The following is a 22570-nucleotide window of genomic DNA, read 5'->3' as shown; positions in this document are numbered from 1 at the left end:
CAAGAAGCTCGGTTCCACCTGAGGCCTTTCTGTGCGGAGTTTATATGTTCTCTTCGTGTCTGTGTGGGTTCTCTCCGGTTTCTCCGGCTTTCCTCCCACCTTCAAAAACGTACAGGTTAGGTGGATTAGCCTAGGATTATTAGTGAACCCTGCCTCTCACCTTTAGTCAGATGGGACAGGCTCCAGTCTAAACCCATGACCTGGATTCAAATAAAGGAATTGAGTTGATTATGTCCCGTATGACTAACTCTTTTTTAAAGACAAATTAAGAAAAGTTATTGGTTGTAAATTCTTAACTGGATATTATCTCCCACAGGGAGATTTCCAATCTCTGTATTTTGATATTCAGATTAAGAATTAGCATTCATGTTTCTTTGTGCAAGACCTCTGGATGATGTCCTTCATGATCAAGTAGATAGTGCGGTGCAGGTTCGGCCCAAAGAGGCAGAACACTTCTGATGTTGTTGCTATTTCCTTGGTTGAACTGCCCCGCTGAAGTATTTAAAGAAAGAGGTTAAAGTTGTTTTTAAAACCACCATGATGTGCAGTTCAAACATTAAATAAAACATTTAATTTGCTGTCTTACATATTTATTGTGCTCTTTATGCCATATTCGCTCAGGGCGCACCAGCTTCCCCGGGGCGTGTACCAAGCAAACGCGTGGTCTTCTCCCATTGGCTATTGTCGTTATTAATTCATATTTTATGCCTTCCGATTGGTCAAAAAGGTAAAACTTCCTCGAGTGACGTCAGAAGCCGATGTCCAATCAGCTGCAGACATCTGTTCCGAGCCGAGAGGATCTCTGGAGCATCGTCTGAGCGCTTCGCCGCTTTAACCGGACTGTACGAGAGAAGAAGCTGAGAAGCAGCGTTTCCTGCACGCTGCAGATCAATAACAGATAATCATTTATAACTCCGATTGGTTCTTTTTAAAAAAATTTGTTTATTTGCTGCGGTACTTCAGGTCGTCGCCATGTCGGCATTGTCGCTGCTCCTGACGGTCATGTCGGCTGTTTCTGCATTGGCCGAGTCATCTGTGTATTTTCGAGAGCAATTTGAAGACGGGGGTGAGGTCCTTGTATAAATACTGATGCATTATTCATTTCAGTCTGTCTTAAAGAGCGTGCATATTAGATATCAGCGTCAAATTAGAATTAGAAAATACACCCCCCCCCCCCCCCACCACCACCACCCTACCCTATTCTGTCTCCCCCACCCTTCCTCTGCTGCACATCTCCACTAACTTTAGCTGCTTTGTTCCTCATAGCAGACAGCATGCAGGAAATGGAGACAGCCGCACAATGTTTTCATTGCACCTTCGCTGATTTCACCGTCTGTAGCACCTGAATCTGTCCTTTTTGTTGTCCAGATGCCTGGAAGAGTCGCTGGGCGGAATCCAAGCACAAGTCTGACTACGGCATGTTTGTCCTGACCGCTGGGAGGTTCTATGGAGATGCAGAGAAAGATAAAGGTTCAATTCTACGCACCCACCGTTTGATCTGGGATTCATTTAAATTGTGTCTGTGTTCGTAGGTGTGGGGAGGGAACCCTTTAGTGCGTGTTTGGGATTCCTTTAGGATTTTTTTTTTTACTACATTTAAGGTCTGCAGACGAGCCAGGATGCCCACTTCTATTCCACGTCGGCTCGGTTTGATGACTTCACCAACCAGGGAAAAGCTCTAGTAATCCAGTTCACTGTGAAACATGAGCAAAGCATCGACTGTGGTGGGGGCTACATTAAACTGTTCCCCTCTGGCCTCAGCCAGGAGGACATGCACGGCGACTCGGTCTACAACATCATGTTTGGTGAGTGTGGATGCTTTCTAGAATGTCCACGTACTTCTTTGTGTCTTCTATAAGATCGCAATCATCTTTGCATGTTCTGTGTGTTGATGCAAATTTTGACATCTCTTTATTTTGTTGCATACACGGACCAGTTGGCACACATTCAACACCAACGATTTAAATTCATCTGGCAAATCGATCAGATTCCTCATTCTTTTTTTCATTATACAGGTCCTGATATTTGTGGCCCTGGAACAAAGAAGGTTCATGTCATCTTCAACTATAAAGGCAAGAACCATCTAATTAACAAGGAGATCCGATGCAAGGTCAGTCAATTAGTCCTATTTTCTTATTTCTCACATGTTTTTATAATTTCAAGCATCCAGGACTGGCCTGGATCCTCATAATCTTGAAAATAAATCCCCGTACATTCCCAGTGCAGCATTGTCATTATGTAACTGCTTTCTGTAATTTCCTAAAGTCACATTGCTGCCTATTCGTGCGCATGTTCAGGAATTTCCCTTTGGGATTCATAAAGTATTCTGAAACTGAATCGAATAAAAATATTAAATTAGTCTTCTTTTTTGTAGTAAAAACTGTAGTAAATCTTTGATTCTTTACAGGATGATGAATACAGCCACTTGTATACTCTGATTGTCAACCCTGACAATACTTACGAAGTCAAAATCGACAATAAGAAGGCCGAGTCCGGCAACTTGGAGGATGACTGGGATTTTCTGCCTCCAAAAAGAATTAAGGACCCTGAAGCCAAAAAGCCAGAGGATTGGGATGACAGGGAGAGGATTCCAGACCCTGATGATAAGAAACCAGAGGTCAGGCAGGCAGCTCAAACCACCTTAGAAATGTATCGGTGCTTACTCCTCATAATCCTTTCAAGTCCGGTTCTTCCTACTTTTACACTTTCATCTTTTATTGTATGTGTTCGGCAGGAATGGGATAAACCTGAGAACATTCCCGATCCTGATGCTAAGAAGCCCGATGACTGGGATGATGAGATGGACGGAGAGTGGGAACCACCGATGGTCACTAACCCCGACTACAAGGTAAAGAGTAAACTGTAACCCTTGCTAAATTAAGTTAAATCCGTATGTTGCGTGGAAACGAGTCTCAATCCGCTGATACTGATAAAAGTATTAGAATGTGTTTTATGTATATTTAAACATCTGTCAATGGAGTGATAAAGGAATTGGCTTATCTCCACCCTATTAGTAGGTTAATTGGACTAAAAATATTGATCTTCATAAAGTAACTCTGACATTAACCGCCCTTTCTGACAAACAGGGTGAATGGAAGCCCAAAGAGATGGACAATCCTGCCTACAAAGGCAAGTGGATCCACCCGGAGATTGACAACCCGGAGTACGTGGCCGATTCTGAGATCTATAAATATGACAGCGTCGGTGTGATTGGACTCGACTTGTGGCAGGTAAGACGATTTCCTGCCCGAGTGTCGTACTGTTTCATGTACAGGCTGACAAACTCTGATTAGATCTGCACCTTAATTACCGGTATAGCCATTCAGAGCAGTAGATTTCAGTCCTTGAAAATGTGTGTGTTGTTTACCATTCCACATGAAGCGATGCCATGAGCATGTTTGCATCTAGAAGACGTTTCTTCTTTTGGATTTTAAAGAAACTCTGCATCACATTGACTTCTTTTTGACACAGGTTAAATCTGGTACTATTTTTGATAACTTCCTGATCACTGATGACCCAAACCTGGCGGAGGAAGTCGGTAATGACACATGGGGCAAAACTAAGGTCAGTCACTTGCACGAGTTTGCAAAACAAATGTGTGTTGGTATATCCTGCACATTCATTTAAATATGTTGTGGTGTGTGTGCGTCTCTAATTTGTTTTTCTGCATCCTCTCCAGGATGCAGAGAAGAAGATGAAGGAAAGCCAGGAAGAGGAGGAGAGAAAGAAACGCGAGGAGGAGGACAGCAAGAGGAGAGATGAAGCGAAGGAGGAGGAGGAGGATGAAGAGAGGGATGATGAGGAGGAAGAGGAGGAGGAAGAGGAGGAGGAAGAAGAGGAAGATGAAGAAGAGGGGGATGAACAGGAGGAAGAAGGAGAGGAGGAAGATGAAGGCACAGACTCTAAACTCAAGGATGAGTTATAAACTCTGTGTGGGAGCTGCTCAGACTGTCTGTCGATGAGCCATTTAGAAAGTCTGAGACGAGCTGACAAACCCTCATGGCTGTAACCTTGGGGTGGTATTGGGGTAGGTGGGGGGGGGGGGGGGGTAACTTTGTTTACAAAGCAAAGGAGTAGGCAAAAGGGGCAGTTATTGTGTTCTGTGAATTATTATTATTATTAAAACAAGGACTATTGGTAGAAAAAAAAAGAAGATATTGTCATGAATGTCAAGCCAGGTAATCAGAAGATTCAATTGTTTCACAGTTTGCACCCAAAGGTAAAATAATTTATCATTTGTGTTCTCCAAAATCTGTGTTTTTATGAAGTATATTGTAGTAACATGAAAAAGGCTATATTTTGTTTATGGATTATATAATGAAATGTTATGTTTACCTTATGTTTTTTGCTTTTTGTTATTCCTTTACAGTCAGTTTTGTCACTGTCTCTTAAAAGCCAGTCACGTGTCAGTCAGTCTTAAAGGATTCAACAGGGTTAGATATCATTAAGTTACCAATTATGTTATACATTTGAAGACCTGATAAAAAAAAAATTCTCAAGGTTTCAAGGTAAAAATCCTTTTTTTTTTTTTTTACATTTGGTTAAAAGTCTTTCGATTCACATGCTGTAGCCTTGTGTATCTGAATAAACAGTGCTCACAACCTAGATGTATATTAAGAGCACTCCAGTAGCAGGAAAACGTCCATTAGTTTAGTACATGTTTGATTACTTTTACTCATAGCTTGCGCAACGTAACCAGTTTCCTTGTTTTTGATGCCAATCTCTGCACTGCTGTAACCCGACACACTGTCCCAAACATCCTGGAAGATGATCCTTTTGTAAAATACACATTTTCTAATAGTAGTAATTGAAGTGGGAAGAGTTTCTTGTTGCTGTGTACAAAAAGCCCAATAAAACGACAACGACAGGAGCTCTGTCAGATGAAAACACTCTGAGGAAAGTAAGCCGGTGTCGACTTTATTTTTTTAACGCTGCCTTCACGTGACCGTACGAGCCTCAGGAGATTTGTTTATTTGCATTATTATTATTTTATCAAAGCGATCTACAGGCGAGAGGCGGGGCACACCCTGGACAAGCCGCCAGTTCATTGCAGGGGCACACGTAGACTTCCTCTTAATGTACGATCAGCCGAGAATGAACCGCAGAACACTTTTATTATTTCCGGGAGGTTCTTCCGCCTGGACTCTTTTCCTCCTCCTTTAGATGCTACAGCATGTGCTTGGCATGTTGTGGTTGTCTAATGGCTAGTTCCAGCCGTCTGTCCTGAACATTCTTATCATCTATGACTTGAGCTACTCCTGAATGACAGATCAGCAGTTTTAAACATATATTAGAGAACACAGAATAACACATTTAAAATGCTCTGACTCCATTTAAATGACAGTTATAACATGCGTAAAATGATTACATGATGGAGTGAATGTCTCAACAGTTAATAAAGTGAGCAATCCACTGAACCAGACATTTGAATGCGTCACTCAGCTCATCCTCTTTCCTTCTTTCCGACTTTACTTTACTTTAATTTACTTTACTTTACTTTAACTAAAGTCATGCAATGATTCAAATGCTCAGGTTTTTAGTCCTTTATTATTGTTTGATGTAGGAATTTAGCAGAACTTCCTTCATTTTTAGCAGAATCTTTCTGTAACAAAGAAAGAACATTTCACAGGAATGCGGACCCGTAAAATAAAATAATAAAAAAAAAAACCACAATATTTTATTCTTCCATTTAGGTCATGATATTTATTTTGCGCGAGTAAAAAGACCGGTCTTCCTGAACGGATCCGTGTGGCTGGAGTCCAGTGCCAGGTTTTCTGGGCGGCCTCGCCTGGCAGCAGCGCAGCGTGAAGGCGGTGGGGAACAGAAACACTATGGCCGCCTCGCTGTCCCTCGCTCAGGTAACGCTGCCTTACAACTCGAAACAAATGGCAACAAACGCTTCACGACCTCTGTCTGTTCTGCTCGGAGACATTTCTACGGGGTTGGTGAAGCCGAGCGCGCAGGAGCGCGGACTGAGCTCCATCCTCGTCTCTCTTTTAGGAAGTTTTAGTCCTGCTTGTGACTGGGAAAAGTTTCTGCCTAATCTCTGGGGGAACTGCGAAAGGGCGTAGCTAGCTAGCTAGCATGCCGGCTAACAGCTAGTTTCTGTGTAGTGTTTGGCCGTTTAGAGCCGCTTTATCAAACCCAAGACGAACCATGTAGCATAAGCTAGCTTCTCTTCGGCTGGGAGTGTGCGTGCGTGCGCGCGTGCGTGTGCGCGCGTTTTGCTGCAGGCTAATTAGTCCTGGCTCCTGCGCGGCTCTGTTGTCGCCTTGCTGTCATGTTCTCTGTTCTCACTAGTAGAGCCGAATCCTCCGCCAAAGCCTGGATATTTAACTTCTGCTCCACCGGCTATTACTGCAAACAAACACGGATCACTCACTGGGAGCTTTTCTCAAGCGGGCAGCGGTTAAGTGTTAGCCTGTTAGCTTCTATCTATGCCCCGGCTGAACGGAAGTAGAAACGTCTAAAATACTCCTGTCAGTAGTTTTGCAACGAGAACGAGGAAGTGAAATGGAGTAGCCGCTGGCCTGCTGACTTGCTGTCACAAAATGTCAACCTGCTGCATCGTGTCGTTTGTTTGCACTGGTGCATGCCCAGCTGTGTGTTTAGTCCCACGCGTTACCGGAGCGACGTGAATGTTGTTGTTGTTGTTGTTGTTGTTGTGGCTCCCTGACCGTGATGTGTCATGGAGCTGCCATGATTGAAGGCTAGTTTTTTTTTTCAAAAGAAGAATTTATTTTTTTTTACTATATTTTTGTTTTTGTTTCCTTTTTCTATAACTTTTGTATATTTGTATGGTTTGTTTTTGTGTGTACAGTGTATTTGTACCCGTTCTGATCTGTGACTTGTATTGCTGGCACACAAATGTATGTATAAAATCAATAAACACTTTGTTTATATAAAAAAAAAAAGAAGAATTAACAGTACAATGACCACACTGTTACAGCCACCATTAGTTCCCGGCACGCTGTTGTGTGTCACAGAACCAAGTTGTGTTGCTAGAGAGAGAATATGTGCGTGTGAACAGCGTCTCCCTTTAAATGAGACGTTTAGACAAAGCTGACCGATTCTAATTGCTGACTGGCTTAAATGCCTTCTGTTCCGGATCCGTTTGTGCCAGCTGGACGGATGATTTAACATGGTTCAAACAGAGATACCAACATTTTTTAACATTTCTGTCAGCTTTACGTACCGGTTGAGCAGCGACATCCCAGTCGATTCACTGTTTTTATTGGTGTTGCAGTTGTGTCAGATTCACATGGAAGGAAATCCTTTTCTGAAAATGTCACCGTATGATTGATTTGCTTTCGAGGACAAACATAAGTCAAGTTGATCCAGTATAGTTGGAGCATTATATCAGGCTACAGCAACACGATGAAATGCTATGGAGAAGGTATTCTCATGAATATAAATAGTTTTTAGCAGTTACAACCTCGTTACGTTACCAATTATCTGATAACACGGCAGCGATCCCTACAGATATACCCGTCTGTGTTTTTCCAGTCTGTGACCGTTGCTCCTACTTTTCGGTACAAAATGATTGATTTTAGTCCCTCGAGTCGTAAAGCAACTTGTAAATGTGTTTTTTAAGTGCAATAAGAATTACATTTGTACAGACAGGGAAACAAAATGTCATTTTCAGCTATGAGTTGAAGGGAATGCTGATTCCACCCTGTTATTAGCAGAGCAATAGGGGTAGGATAGAATGCTGTCTGGCCACCATTAACCTTGAGAGCTGGCGTCCGTACCCTGGACTCTGACGTCTTTACACGCGTCATCGTAGCAATGCTAGTATTTGCTACTTTCTCCTTGGTTTTGCCATTTTAAAGTTAATTTTGTAATAAAATTTTCTTCTCCCTTTAACAGCTCTCCAATGGAAACCCCCTCTATGACCAGTACTATCGACAGGTATGCAAATGTGTATCGCCTGTAAACGGCTAACTGTGGTTTGTTGATATTCAGGCATGGAGTTTCTCGACTGAACAGTGTGTCCTTCACTTTGGTCCCAGTGTCTCTGCTGTATAATCACGTTATGAACACACTGTTATTATCTAAACTGCTCTCTATCCGGAGTGGAAAACAATAATCTGAGCCATTCCTACAGCGAAGAGTCGCCCTCCCTCTCATCTGCATGCTAGCTTTGCAGCAGTTCTCTGTGTGCGGTGAAGACGTACCGATGAATTAATGATGTTTCCCTTTGGCCAACATGGCAGGGGAGCTCGCTGTGAACCTCATGAAAGACTCCGAACCGATCCAGCATCATGCTAAGAACTGTTGAGAAATAGATTTGCTTTACAATCATATTGATTTCCATGACTCTGAGGCTCAACCATTCCACGGGGCATGTTCATTTTTTGCTTTGTATTTGCTTCTTGTCAATACTGAGAACACTTTCACGTCTTTTCTGTGTTTCCATTTGTTCTAGCGGTGCAGCTGCTTTATTGGTGCTTCTGAGATGCTTGGAGCGCTAATGGTTGTGCGCTCTTTGTGTCTGTTTGTGTGAAGGTGGATCCGAGCAGCACTGGGCGGGTGGCAGCAGCTGATGCAGCGCTGTTCCTGAAGAGGTCAGGCCTGGCAGACTTGGTCCTGGGGAAGGTAAGCAAATAGGAGGAGTGCTGCAGCGTCAAGTCTCTGTTGACACTGCTCGTCATCTGGATAAATATGGAAATCTGTCGCTCCATAGGTCTGGGATTTGGCCGACTCTGAACGGAAAGGTTCTCTTAACAAACAGGTACAAACGCACGGCTGCGTCGCATCTTGATGGAGTTGTTTGTTTTATATTCATCAAGTGCATAAATTCTTAAGATTTGCATCACAAACTAACTATTTTTCCTTCAGCAATTTTTTGTAGCGTTGCGGTTGGTGGCTTGTGCACAGAATGGCCTGGAGGTGGCGATCAAGAGCCTTAATGTGGCTGTTCCGACACCGAAATTTGTAAGTCTGCTTCAGGTCTGTTGGTAATTCATAGTCACCGCTAGATAGCCTTCATATTCTTTGTTTGGATCATGGCATGATTTCTATGTAACTTCTATAGCATTAAAGCATGATTTATATTATGCTATGCCTTCAGAGGAGACTATTAAAACATTTCTCTTTATGTCTAGCATGACACAAGCAGCCCTCTGTTGGTAGGAGGAGTGGCCGCTGAGAGTCCCTGGGTTGTTAAGGTGAGACAAGTTTGTTTTGTCTTGTAACATAAGAAACGGGAGTAAATAAATTAGCTTCGTATCACACATCTCAGAGGTTAAACTTTTCAGATCTGACACAGACTCTTTGTTCGTACACCGTGCCTAAGATTTATGATACTTTATTAATCCCCAAAGGGGGAAATTCATTTTAAACTCTGTTTGTATATGTTATACACACAAGCACACATGCATACTATGGCCCACGCAGGACTTGGACCAGCCACCCTCTCCCCAAGCCAAGTCCTTGTGTACTGAGCTACTGCCGCCGCAAGCGGTTCTTGCGAAACCTTGTATTCTGACCTGACAGATAAATAGATTCCTGCTTGACAAGCTGGACTAAAGTTTATGCTGATAGAATATTTTACAAATGCATTCAATTTTATTTATTTTATTAGACTGTGACATCTAATCATTGTGAATCTGTTTTGGGTTTTTTTTCTCCCTCAGCCAGAGGAAAAGATGAAGTTTGACTCCATCTTTGACAGTCTGGGTCCAGTCGGAGGAATTCTTACGGGAGAAAAGGTCAAGCCTGTCCTGCTTAACTCCAAATTGCCAGTGGATATCCTCGGCAGGGTATGCTCTCCAGATGGGATGCTTTTACTATGTATAAATGAAGTGACAAAACTAAAGGGAGAAATTCTACCCTTTTTCAAAAGTAATAATTTTGAATTTGAGCAGTTGTCTTCAAAAGCCCAAACAGTTCATTTAACCATCATAGGAAATCCATTCCGTGTAATCCTGTTACCGCACAGTGAAAACTTGGGTAGAACATCAAACGTGAGAGAAAGTGAGAATCGTACTGAGTCAGGCCTTCTGGGCTGTCTAGTTTTGCGTAACCATATTATCTGTGTGTTGAAGGTGTGGGAGCTCAGTGACCTGGACAGAGATGGCATGTTGGATAGAGATGAATTTTCTGTGGTAAGTTACCGACACAAAGAGACCACACGGGCTGCAGTTTTAGTCTGACGTCAGTTTCAACGTCTACTTTTGAACTGCTGCATCTGACACTCGGCTCAAACTCTTGTTTTCAAGAAGGTGTTTTTACAAACTTGTCATTTGAGTAATTTTTAGTTTCGTTTTTAGTCTCCATCAGTAAATATAATTGGAATTGGGTTTCTTTTTGTATGTGTGTGAATATATTATACTTACAGTACACTTTTGGAAAGAATGTCTGTCGCCCTGAATGGAAAAATGTCCAGATATGTGGCGGAAAACGGAATAACCAGAGGATGTTCACTGGTGATTGCTTTTTAATCCTTGATTTTTTTCTCTTCCCAGGCCATGTATCTGGTGTACAGAGCCCTCGAGGGGGAGTCTGTTCCCATGTCGCTACCGCCTCCCCTTGTCCCCCCCTCCAAGAGGAAAAAACCATCTGTGCCTCCTGTGATGCCCCTGCTACCCTCACCCCCTTCTGCCAAAGAGGCTCGCTCCTCCCATGCTGGCTCTAAGACCGTGCCACCCCCGCCGAAACCTGCCCCAGCTCCTACCCCAACACCAGCAGCTGCCCCCGTGAGTACCACATCCATTTCTCTGGTGCATGCAGCACCATTAGTTTACTGTTGCCTCGCTGTGAAAACAAAACTGGGTAGTTTAGTTTAACCTGCTGAGGCCGTTCTGTTTCCCTTGCAGTGGGTGGTGTCGCCGGCAGACAAAGCAAAGTACGACGAGCTCTTCAGCAAGACGGACGGTGACATGGACGGCCTTGTGTCTGGACCTGAAGTCAGGGACATCTTCCTGAAGACCGGGCTGCCCTCGGCCACACTTGCACGAATCTGGTAAGCCGGGACAGCATGCTGCCTTGCTCAAATGATCGGTTTTGACAATGGAAAGGATGAAACAAGAGAACAAGTTTTCACTGAAATGTGTCCTTGAAGCCGCAACATCTCAGTCGAAAGTGATAGTTGGAGGAAAAGAACACGTCTGGCCAGAGGAGAGTGACACTCGTGGATCTTTATCCTCACACGGCTGAGCACCTTCTGTTCTGCTGTGACTGTCCTGCATGGCGGCCTCTCAGAAGCACACGTTGCCCGAGGTGTTAATCGTTACTCTCTTATGTAACGTGTCTGTTGGTGTCCTTAGGGAGCTTTGTGACGTTGGAGACATCGGGAAACTGACCAGAGAGCAGTTTGCACTTGCGCTTCATCTGATCAATCAGAAGCTGACTAAAGGCCTGGAGCCTCCACAGAACCTCACCCCAGAGATGATCCCTCCATCTGACCGGCAAAGCACGAAACTGGTGAGTCTCTCCAAGTGGTTCTGTCTGGTGGGGGAGGGGGTCTGAGTCCCTTTATTTGTTCTCTCTTTAACTTGATGCAGAACTGGCATTACATAATCTTTATTATTAATCCAGATAAGACGGCTTGAAATTGGATTTAAACACAATAAGGACAATAAAAATGAATGTAATTAAAATCCGTGTAGGAGAGAGTTCTAAGGTGCATCAAACTCCATGATGTTTTATTTATTGAAAGACAGCTGTAACTGATATTAATTCATGTTTTGGTGAAACATTGTTTCTTGTTTCAGTCTACATTTTGTACCTTTAACATTTCATGTACTTCATGTGTGCAGCGGGATAATCCAGAGTGAGTGCTGCTACTTCAGACCTACAGGGGCATCTCATAACTTTTAACAGGCCTCTGTCCTCCTTTCACCTGGTCTTGCTCCTAATTTTCTCTTTCTGTGACTAAAAGTAAATTCTATTTTAAATTGGTCTCATCTTCATTAGCTGTCTAAACATTTATGCTTTTGGAGATAAGTTGACAAAAGCACTGGTTGCTGTTCAAAGTATTTTGAGATGCACTGATTTCACCACATAGATACAAACAAAAGATTCAATGTTATTTTATTTGTTGGACTAAATGGAGAAGAGAAGTGGGTTGTTATAGTCTCCACCTCTATCATTATACAGCACACACACACATATATATATTATACTTCATATGAACAAAACCCTGACTGATTTCTGTGTTGCTGTTATCCTACTAGTATCATCCCTGCCATAGTGTTAATTAAGCTGTCTGTGTGCTGCCATAGCGTATTTCTATTGAACTGTAATGCACCAAGTATCCAATAATTTTTTATCGTTAGGCGTCCTACAGTTCCCACTAGTCTCATATGATGACAGTTGGTACATATGTTGTTAGACTTACACTCAAGGTATTTAAAAATAAATGCGTCAACATGAAGAAACGTTTCTCTATTTTCAGATTGGATGTAACGTACCGGTATATGTTTTGTATCTGTGCCGATTGGGGACACCTTACCTATTGATCCTACCTATTGATACACTCTAGTTGTATCAATTTAGTCGTTAAAGTTTTTTGTATTACTACTGATGAAATTAGGGTTATTGTTAAAAGCTATAATGGAACAAAATACACACCATCATTTTAATGGTACAAACAATCTGAGCAAATAGTTTCGTATAAACATGGTGGTGATTTTTTTTAAATGACTTGAGTGTCAGAAAGATTCATCTTTGTTGTGGTTAAATGAAGTTAAATATTTGTTTGCGGCTCCCTGCAGAGCATTGCTAACCTGGCAGCTGACTTCTCTGCCATCAAGGAGCTGGATTCCCTCAGTAACGAGATTGTTGAACTGCAAAGGTATGTTTTTGTTTTTGTTTAAACTAAATCATGTGCCTTCACGCGTACATGCACCACAGCGCACACGCTTTACGGCTGTGTGCTGTAGTGACCATCAGGTGGCAGGCTTTGCCTCAAAGTGAGGAGACTGACGGGGTGACTCGCATAACTGTCTAAAGGGAAATAAAATGTTCTTATAATTGTAAAGATTTAAAATAAAAATGTTATTTACTACCCAGGTAGGTGCTATCATTCAATGATTTACAGTTTTTGTTGTTCAGTCTCGATTCTTCACTCCAAACATCTATTTCTTCTTTCTTTGTTAATTTGGTATCAGTTGTCACAGATTTAGAGTACCATCGTTTTAGTTTCAGGAAAACTGAGAAAGAGAAGTGAGAATTTAAATGTAAACGCACACAGATGTGCATGTTAGGTGACATCTGTTGAAATTGAAACTCAAAGTGAGAGAGGGAAGAACTTTACGCAGACGGCAGATCTAGAGGGGCCTGAAAAGATGATGCATGTTTGTGATTGCTTCCGAATGTGGCAAGGTTCAGTTCAAACTCGGGAGGATGGTGAAGACGAAGAGGGGTAAGAGGAGAAGACACTGAATTTGGAATGCTTGCTGTTACCCAGGGCGTTGTGGCTTTTTAATCGAGAGGAGAGAAAACATAAAAATAGCTGCTGTTATTTTTAGTTTATGTTCAAATGGTTCACAAAGGACCTGTGCTGTAGTTGGCAACTTTTTCATTCTGACTCTTTTTGTCTTAAAATGATTGTTTAATGCTATTTTCCCAGCAGGAACAATTTGTGTGGTTTATTAATCCCCATCCTTTAGCTAAACAAAATGTGAAAAGAATCTCTTTCGCCTTCTGCACGCCTTGTTCCACCCCGTTCCATTTCCTTTCTTGCTGGGTGGATCACAGAGGGAAGCAGACAGCATGAACACTGGACATACGGGCAACACGCATGATAAATGTTGCAGGTTGTCTCATCACTCGTCCCTCCTCTTTCTTCCCTCCATCCATGAGGCTGAGCCGTCTGCTCCTCACTCCTCGTCCCCCACGCATTTCCTGAGCAGGCAGGCGCACTCACTTCTCTCGCACTCCCAGCGCTCTTACCGCGCTGTGCATCTGCATCCCTGCAATCTCACACACACACACACACAATCTCTCCTCGTATCCGCTCGCACACACACACCTGCTGTAATGTTCGGACATCATGGTGGTTCAGGGGCAGGATAGAGTCGGCTCAATGGCGCGCTGCTTTGGGCTGACTGGTTTTGGAGTACCAGGTCTACGTTCTGTTTCCTCGGTGGTTCAATACTCCTGTCTCTCTTGCTGGGCTCCCAGGGAGAAGGGCACTGTGGAAGAGGAGATCAAGGAGACGGAGGAGGCCATCAGACAGCGGAGCAGCGAAGTGCAGGTGAGGTCGTCTCGTCTACAATTTGTAATGTCTTCCTTTTGCAAACGTGTCAACTGAACATGCATGAGCCTTTACATGTCTCTGCTGCTTCGTCCTTTTCGAATAAATATCCAAATCAGGCAAAGCACACGGTGTGAGCCAAACGTGCTACAGCAGCAGCTCATTGTTATTGAGTGTAATAGAGGAGGAAATCAATAACTCATTTGACCAGCAGTCTCTGCCTTTGGGGAAAAATGATTAACGTCTCTCAGAGAGGCAGAGGCTGTACTGTGAGAATGAGAAATGAGATCCATTTCGGGAACCGGGTTTAAAGGGCTAGTGTGCATCGCTTTCGGAAATTTAGTTTGATTAAAGGTAAGAGAACCTCGCTGAACCGAGCCTCAAGTACCGTTGAGTATTGATACCGCAATGTGCTTCCTACAGTACATTTCTCAAGTTCACATTACGACATAATTTGTTCTCTTCCTAGACTAGACACAGATGTTGTCTGTCTAAATATATATATATATATCATTTCTCTATTTTTTTTCCTGAGTGTTTAGGGCTTTACCCGTAAGAGGACATAAAGCCATGCTTATTTCTTCCCGTCTCCTCTTTGGCTTGCAGGACTTACAGGATGAGGTGGCAAAAGAGAACGAGGAGTTGCAGAAGCTCCAGGCTCAGCGTCAGAAAGTCCAACAGGCCTTGGAGGAGCTGGACCAACAGAGAGGCTCTCTTGAGGAGCAGCTGACTCACATTCACCAACAGACGAGCCAGGAGACCCAGCTGGTAGGTGTGATGGGATTACTTGATTTCAATTCTAGAAAGGTCCACAAACTACATACCTTTTTAAAAAATGAATATTAGTGTATAGAGAAATAATCCTTCTGATAGGTACCAGCTTACTCGTAATAGTTATCTCCATTGCAGATTTCATCACTGCAGGTAGAGCATGAGGAGCAGGAACAGAGGATATGTCAGTATGAGGAGGAGCTGGTTCAGGCCCGAGAGGAGCTCCTCGCTCTGCAGGAGGAGAGCAAGATTCTGTATGAGAAGGTCCAAGCTGCACAGGAGCAGCTCACTCCTCTGCAAGAGTCTGTCCGTGACTCTTTTACGCAAGTTGCACAGGTCTGCTTTTAGGAATCTGCCTCTCATTATTGAATTGTTGTTGTTTGTTATTGTTCTTACCACCGTTATTCCCTTAATCGCTCAGGTTCAGCAGAAACTGAACAACCTAAAGGAGGAGGAGAGGTCAGTAACTGCCCAGCTCAGCTGGAAGAGGGCCCTGGAGGATAGCTCCCCTGTCTTGGTCAATGGATCAGCAGGCTTCACGACAGATCTGTTCCATCAGGACCAGCCTCAAGAGCTGAAGGCAGAAGAATCGCCTCCCATCTGCAATGAGCAGGAAGAACATTCAGAACAAAAAGAGAAAGAAAGGGAAGAGGACAAGGAAGAAGAGACTTCAGAGGAGGACAATCTGAAACCAGATGCCCTGGATGATCTTTATACTAGCCTCGCCTCCTCTGAGATGTACTGTAGTGTTCCGACTCTCCCTAAGACCCAGGAGGACGCTGCAAAGGTAATCACTGTTTGTCCTCTATCAATCCTTTTTATGAATAGAAATAAGTAACTATATAAAGGCTTCGACACATCCTGCTACAAACACATGACTGATTTTGAAGCACCCACCAACCAACCAAGCAAATCCAGACTTAATTGGTCTTTTTTTTATGATCACGTTTCTTGTGATTTCTTAAATGTTATGTAGGTAGAGGCTACTGGCTCACGAGATCCAGATCAGACGTTGACATGTGGTGGATCTTAATGTCATTTTCTGTACAGGCATTGCTGGCATGATCAATACGTGATGCTAAAATTATGTAATCGCCCCAATCTTGTAATGGTAAATAATATTTGATAGATATCTGGATCACCACCAAAAGATAATGTTTTATAGCTTTGATCATACCTAACCTCTCATAATTTAAGTAATCCTACTAACGGTCAAAACAATTAAATCATGGGGGGGCAACAACATGACCTCCTCAGCAGACGTGAACATCAGCATGTCTCTGTGACTGTACTCACTGCCCGGTTGTCCTCTACTGTCTCCAGGAACACAGGAGCTCCACGCCTGACATCTCTTCTGGACTCGCAGACGACGCAGAAGAATCACCGAAACAGGTGATTACTGAACTCGCCATTTATTTATCTTGGAGTAACATTCTTATCCTTCGTGAGTTAGTTTTATCTTCTCACGCAGATCAGGTCATTTACTAAGAGGACCTATATCGCGCTTGCGATATCTAATTAATAAAGAAGTGTGTTATTTATCCACAGTGTTCACATCATTTACTGTCGTGTTCAGGTTTGTCACCGGAGTCCTGTCGCTGTTCAGCAGGTGGCATCGCCAGAGCGAGAGAACAAACGGCAGCCAGCAGAGAACCCAGAAGGCACCACCTCCCCGTTGCCTCCCCAAGTCGGCCCTCGCTCGCTGCCTGAGATGGACTTATTCCGTTCGGACCCCTTTACTGATCGTGAGTCCCCACCAGCAGTTTAGTTAACAATGAGCAGAACAGGTTCATGTGCAGAGGGCCCCCCTTGGCTGGGAAAAGTTGACCTTTAGATTGATTCCTTTCTTACAATTACAATATTTCTTTGCAAATGCGGGTACAGCGTAGTCATATCGGAATCTTTTCTCACAGATGATCCATTCAGAGACGATCCATTTGGAAAGGCAGATGTTGCGGGTAAGTTGTGTTAAATGACACGAGCATCTTGAAAGTGAATGTATCTTACGTGTGCGTGTTCTTCACATGCCGTGTCTCTGTTTCTATTGCATCAGATCCATTTGGAGGAGATCCATTTAAGGGAGCTGACCCCTTTGCGTCAGACTCTTTCTTCACGCAGACCCCCAGTGCCCCTTTCTCCTCAGAGGACCCTTTCTCTGCCCCAGCCGGCCTGTTTGGTAGCACAACTAGCATGCCTCAAACAGACGCGTTTGCGACCAAGCTCACGGAGACGGCAGCAGCACCGGAAACCGGTCCAGATCCATTCACCTCCAAACCGGGCGATTCAGCTGCCGCAAGCAAGGGTCCATTCATCACTACAGGAACCAACATGGCCCATTCTGAGCTATTTGGGGGCAAAATAAATACCTCTGGGGAGATGGACCCATTTGGATCTCAGGACGGAGGGACCGATCCCTTTCGCTGCTCGTCACCCAGCGCTGATCTGGCCGTGGTGAGGAGAACAACAGTAAAACCTGGTCTCGATGTATTCTCCCATTTAGTGGGAGGCCTTTGCAGAAACATCAGAGCTATATTTCTAATTGTATATTTTGTATAACCAGTTGATAGAGTGAGCAAATGCAGTTTTAAAGGCACAATGAAGAGATGCTAAAATTACAGGAAGGAATAACAGAAGCTTTTGATGCATTCGGGTCAGAGGTCACTGCATCACATGTGATAAGTAATTCATGCTGTGTGTTTTCCCATTCTTAGAAAGACACTGCGGCACAAAATGACCCTTTTGCTCCGGGTGGTACGACCGTTAATGCCAGCTCAGATCCAGGTATGACCTGTGGCAGAGCGCCACCCTCTGGAAACAGGCCCCGTTGCAGCCGTTCTGTTCAACGGTCAGCGCTACATGCTCGGAGACTTTTATTTGTGTGTTTCAGATCCGTTTGCTGCCGTCTTTGGTAACGAATCGTTTGGAGGAGGCTTTGCAGATTTCAGTGCCTTAACAAAGGTAATCGAGTGCTCATGTCCTCGCGTCGCCCCTACAATTCCAAAAGTAAAAGTAGCTCTCAGATCCGGATTGTGATCCGGATCCGGCCGAAATTAGTCATGGTCATAGACCTTTAAGGAGTACTTATGCGTGATTTTTTTCAGACCCAATTGCAATACCCTCGCCTCCCCTTCGGCGAGGGTAAAGATATTTGGGTGTGTTCAGATTAAGATAACAAAAACGAAAGACACAAAGCCCAAAGCACCATTTGGTTGCCTTCAGCCACAACTTTTGATGTTACATCTATTTATTGATTATTACAGTAAATTCAGTCTAACCACAAAAATCCACTAAAGGTGCTGATCCGCCGAGTCTCACTAAATGTGGCTTTTTCTGTCTTTTTCCAGTCAAATGGTGCTGAGCAGTTTGGCATCAACAGTAAAAACTTGTTCCAGGAAGACATCCAGCCTGCCGCACCTGATGTTCCCCCAGCCTTGCCCCCAAAAACCGGTACACCAACTAGACCACCTCCTCCGCCTCCAGGTCGGTGTTCAGTTTCACCACAGAGGGTAACGCTGTAGGTGTTCATTTCAGATTTAGTATTGATATCCCGCATTGGGATGTGTTGGCCCCTGCATGGCCTCTCTCCGGCAGTGTAACATCTTTATTTGACACGCTCCTCTCCTGTCTGTCTTTTCAGGTAAGAGATCATCCATCGCCAGAACAGAGTCCTCTGACTCCTTCCAAAGACGAGGGCACTTCCTCCCACAGCCTTCAGCAGACTTCTCCTCCTCCTCCTCCTCCTCCTCTCTGCCTGCCAAGGATCCTTTATCCGACCCCTTCGCCCCCTCCTCCCCTCCTCGTCACAACGTACGGGAAGCTGACCGATTTGCCAGCTTTGATAAAGTGAGAACCTCCCCCTCTCCGTCTCGCTCACCTTCACTCGACTCCCAGTAGTTTCTCTTTTTATTCCATGGTAATCATCACAATTAGCTATTTAATGAATTTGCAAATCAGGCCAGCTTTATTAATCACTCCATCCACTGCCAATGAAAAGAAGTGAGCTAACTGGCTAATTTGAAGGGTCACATGTTTAAGCTGACGAAGGCTTCTTTTTTTTTTGCATACTGTGCTGCTGCTGTATATTTTAGCTGTTTATTGTGAATGCAATAGTTTCTTGCATTGTCAAGATTCCACATGCTTGTAGGTGTTTATTAAATTACACGAATTAAGCTTGATTTAAGCCCTGCTATTGAAGTTGCACTGTTATTTTCTAAAGGAGCGCACAGATCGGGCATCATAATAGTTGTAGACACGTTCACATACACTTTGCAAGCGCTTTGTATTTAATGGCCGCGTTCTGTTAATAGAATAAGGACACCCCGCTGTCCTTTGGTTGGCAGTGAATGGAGAGGTATGAGGCTGCTCGTATTTGGCTCTTTTTAGCCATCCCAACTCAGCGGGCTGACGTCACTTCATGTGCATATTTCGTTTCCTGGTAGCGTGACTTGATATACTTTTAAGACTGTGCCTCAGGTAAAGTTAAAGTTGCTAAATTCAGCTGTTGACCTTAAATTCCAGACTGCAGTTCCTGCTGCGTCATGCTTGGGATCCGCTTTCACACCATTTCATTCCATGAACTTGAAGTTGAAGCTTTTTGTTACAAACTCATAGGAATAAATGTGTACAAACTAAACTACACTACAGAGGCCCTTTTGGGATATTTTGATTTTAGTTTCTTCTCACAAGTGCGAGCCATGTCGTTATAATAAGAACACTGCTTTTCCTTCTCACTAAAATACATGCTAAAGGCGATAAAGCGAACTTTCAAATAGACAGGAGTCATTTCATATTGATCTCAACAAAGGTAAAACGGAACTGACAAGAATTATCAAATGGTATTAAATCCCTTGCATCACTTCCTGTTGCACTGCTAGATCTACACAAATGCAGACCACAGCTAACGTTGCCTCTGGGCCTGTCCTGTCACGAGTTCACTGCATGCCCTTGTTTCATCTTGACCTGCATGCATTAACTGTGTTTGATTAGCTGGCTCTCGTTCACTCATACCACCGCTTCCGCCTCGCCTTAAATCCAGCATTATTTTTTTTCCTTTTCACTATTCGTTCATCCATGCATTCATCTGTTCGTCTGTCCATCCATTCCCTCTTTTTTTAGTTCGTTCAGCCCGTGTCTGTTGGAGAATCAGTTTGCCTGTATCATCTGTGTCTTTAGACTTCTGTCCATAAAGTTGTCATAAGCTTAATAAAGAGTTGAATGAAGGGCACCATCTCTGGCTCCTATGTACATCCATGGTACTATTATCTGCCTGAGCCTTTAAAGGACCACATCCGTGTTTCTGCATTTACAGTTCACCTAAAACAAGTGGGAACTATACTTCACATCACAGATCAACTTTTTCCCTTTCCTTTCAAAAAAAAGAAAGTGTGTGTTGCACTTTGGAAATTTTGTGGAAATTTTAGAGACCTACTAAAGTGATCTTCTTCGAGTACTGGGACAGAATCCCATGAAATCCAAACGAAGGGTTTACTTGTGAGGCATCGTTCCTCAAGTATAATTCATATTTACAGTAATATTTAAGTAATACATACACAATCTCTAGTGAATCTGTTTTGTTATTAATGTCGTCATGCATGTTCCCTTCTCTGAAATCGCCTATAAGTGTCGTCATTGCTTCCTACTTTCCTCTGCATAGGTAGACCCTGCATGTCCCGTTGTACTTTGTGTTTTAAAGTATATGTCCTTGGCCTTTTGTTGACGTGATGCTATAAATATTGTTTTTCCCACAATCATCACTCACTGGGTGTCCCTGTATTCTCCTAGCCTGCACTGCATTTCAGTATCTTGCCTTGTAAATGTAGACGACCCCGGCCGGATGGGCAGAGACTGTCCTCCTTCCCTGGTTTGATTCCAGCCGGGGATCTTTGTTGCATGTCATTCCTGCCACTTGGTTTCCCCTCGTAAAAAAAATAATCAGAATAGTTGAAGATACAAGGATTTTTTTTACTCTAAAATATCTTGTATGACGAATGTAAGGGTCCCCCCTTGGTTCTGGAGCCACTAATGCCGAGTGATTAATAATAATGGCAGGTGTTGTTACTGATGGTTATCTGTATGCATTTGTGTTTCTGTCTCCTTTCACTCCAATGTTTCTTTGCATATGTGCTTTCCTTCCCGTGTGTGTGTTTTTAACAAGCAGTATCCAACAGAGGAAGACATGATAGAGTGGGCAAAGCGCGAGAGCGAGCGAGAGGAAAAGGAGCGACTTGCCAGGCTCACCCAGCAGGAACAAGAGGACCTGGAGCTCGCCATCGCGCTCAGCAAGTCTGAACTGTCCTGAGGAGTCTCGGTTCCCTCGCCTCCTCTGGCCCGGCCCAGAACACACCAAAGCAAAGCAGGGACTGTACGAGACTGACCCAGCAGCACCTGCTCGCCCAATGAAGAGACTTTATGGAAATGAACCCATCTGAATCTTTTAACGCCCTTTTCCTTAAGACTATGCACCCCCCCCCCCCCCATCATTTTGGTCTGTGTGTGTTTGATTTGGAGGACCAAGAAGGAGTGTACTATCTGAAGAGTGGATTACTGAATGAAATGCAGTAAAATAGGTTTGGACGTTTATGGTGTTGATTTCAACACCAGATGACATCAGACTCCCCAGAATGTAATTTAACCATACAGTGAAAACTAGGTTGAACCAGTCCTGTCGTTATCTGCTAACAACTACACACATTTAATCTCGGCTCACTTGCGTTTCAGTTGAATAAAGAATCTCGTGAGTTAGTCTTTATTTAAAAAAAAAAAAAAAATAGACTTGATCATTGTGGGGAGCCCAAACTCCCCAGTGCCCTTCCAGCTGCCGTTTATTGTTTTGAAACTGCATTGTGAGATTAAAACCGGCCTGTTGGGGGAAATTGTTAATTTCACAGGCACTGTAAAGATTGGAGAGTGAAAGCCTGTTTAAAATGGGGTCATCGTGTCCAGTGTGTGTGTGTGCAGTCCTGTTTGACAGCCGTTTCTGTTCAGGGCCGTAATTGAACATTTCTACATGTTTAACTGGAAGCTGCCAGTCCTCTGATATGTGAAGCGCATGTGCACATTTATACTAAAAGTGAATATATCAACTGCAGTTACCACGTTCAGGTTTGAGATCCTTTTAATATGTCTAAAAATATCATTGCTTTGCCCGCATCCGTTTTTCCATCGTTGTCTTAGAATAGATGGAGATGATGAAAGTCTAAACGCAGTATTTTGTCGCCTAAATACTCATCATCTTTGGATTAATATGAAACATTTATTTTCATGTCTGAGATTAAAGATTTTTTTTTTGCTGAAATGTGGCTGCTAAACATGTTTTTGACATTAACAAACATGAGTTTAAAAAATGTAAACTGTGTTGTCTCTTTGAATGTACGAGTGAGGATAAACAGGATTTTGCCCTCTGTTTACTCGGACGGTAAATAAATAAACAACTTTCTGCTCCCGTACTGTGAGGACAGAAGTCGGTGACATTTTAGTGGTGCGAATGCTGCTTGTGTTGATGACAAAAGTGAGTTAGTTGTCCTCCAGTATTTAATATCCATGACACAAACCAGGTCCCCTTTGTTGCTGCTTACTTAGTTAGCATTTAGGAATTTT

The 22570-nt window shown here is 43.4% G+C and overlaps 2 protein-coding genes across 2 annotated transcripts; both read left to right on the top strand.

Moving 5' to 3' along the window:
- The first annotated feature begins 972 nt into the window (after positions 1 to 972).
- Positions 973 to 4004, top strand: calr (calreticulin). The gene is made up of 9 exons (XM_068743421.1): positions 973 to 1066; positions 1369 to 1470; positions 1602 to 1805; positions 2016 to 2110; positions 2408 to 2617; positions 2735 to 2848; positions 3087 to 3230; positions 3472 to 3564; positions 3680 to 4004. Exons 1-9 carry the CDS (start codon positions 973 to 975, stop codon positions 3923 to 3925), a joined length of 1302 nt encoding a protein of 433 aa, XP_068599522.1. The 3' UTR covers positions 3926 to 4004.
- Positions 4005 to 5810: 1806 nt separating this feature from the next.
- eps15 (epidermal growth factor receptor pathway substrate 15) lies at positions 5811 to 21327 on the top strand. The gene is made up of 25 exons (XM_068743419.1): positions 5811 to 5858; positions 7870 to 7911; positions 8509 to 8598; positions 8687 to 8734; positions 8842 to 8937; positions 9108 to 9170; positions 9639 to 9764; positions 10050 to 10109; positions 10470 to 10700; positions 10821 to 10966; positions 11271 to 11427; positions 12720 to 12799; positions 14131 to 14203; positions 14810 to 14971; positions 15113 to 15310; positions 15396 to 15761; positions 16298 to 16366; positions 16584 to 16719; positions 16888 to 16932; positions 17028 to 17425; positions 17686 to 17755; positions 17862 to 17932; positions 18319 to 18454; positions 18612 to 18817; positions 21132 to 21327. Exons 1-25 carry the CDS (start codon positions 5832 to 5834, stop codon positions 21270 to 21272), a joined length of 3237 nt encoding a protein of 1078 aa, XP_068599520.1. The 5' UTR covers positions 5811 to 5831; the 3' UTR covers positions 21273 to 21327.
- Positions 21328 to 22570: the final 1243 nt, after the last annotated feature.

This window comes from Brachionichthys hirsutus, chromosome 9 (genome assembly GCF_040956055.1).
Source record: "Brachionichthys hirsutus isolate HB-005 chromosome 9, CSIRO-AGI_Bhir_v1, whole genome shotgun sequence".
In the NCBI taxonomy this organism is placed as follows: Eukaryota; Metazoa; Chordata; class Actinopteri; order Lophiiformes; family Brachionichthyidae; genus Brachionichthys; species Brachionichthys hirsutus.
The sequence above is the reverse complement of the archived record's forward strand: the minus strand, read 5'-3'. Positions and strand labels throughout refer to the sequence as shown.

What these genes read in the sequence shown, in the direction of transcription:
- eps15 (XM_068743419.1), top strand. Translation starts at nt 5,832, where the DNA reads ATGGCCGCCTCGCTGTCCCTCGCTCAG. An exon ending in CCCAGGAGGACGCTGCAAAG is followed by an intron (nt 15,762 to 16,297) that starts GTAATCACTGTT and finishes TACTGTCTCCAG; the next exon opens with GAACACAGGAGCTCCACGCC. An exon ending in CCAGCGCTGATCTGGCCGTG is followed by an intron (nt 17,426 to 17,685) that starts GTGAGGAGAACA and finishes TCCCATTCTTAG; the next exon opens with AAAGACACTGCGGCACAAAA.
- calr (XM_068743421.1), top strand. Translation starts at nt 973, where the DNA reads ATGTCGGCATTGTCGCTGCTCCTGACGGTCATGTCGGCTGTTTCTGCA. An exon ending in ACAAGGAGATCCGATGCAAG is followed by an intron (nt 2,111 to 2,407) that starts GTCAGTCAATTA and finishes GATTCTTTACAG; the next exon opens with GATGATGAATACAGCCACTT. An exon ending in TTGGACTCGACTTGTGGCAG is followed by an intron (nt 3,231 to 3,471) that starts GTAAGACGATTT and finishes TTTTTGACACAG; the next exon opens with GTTAAATCTGGTACTATTTT.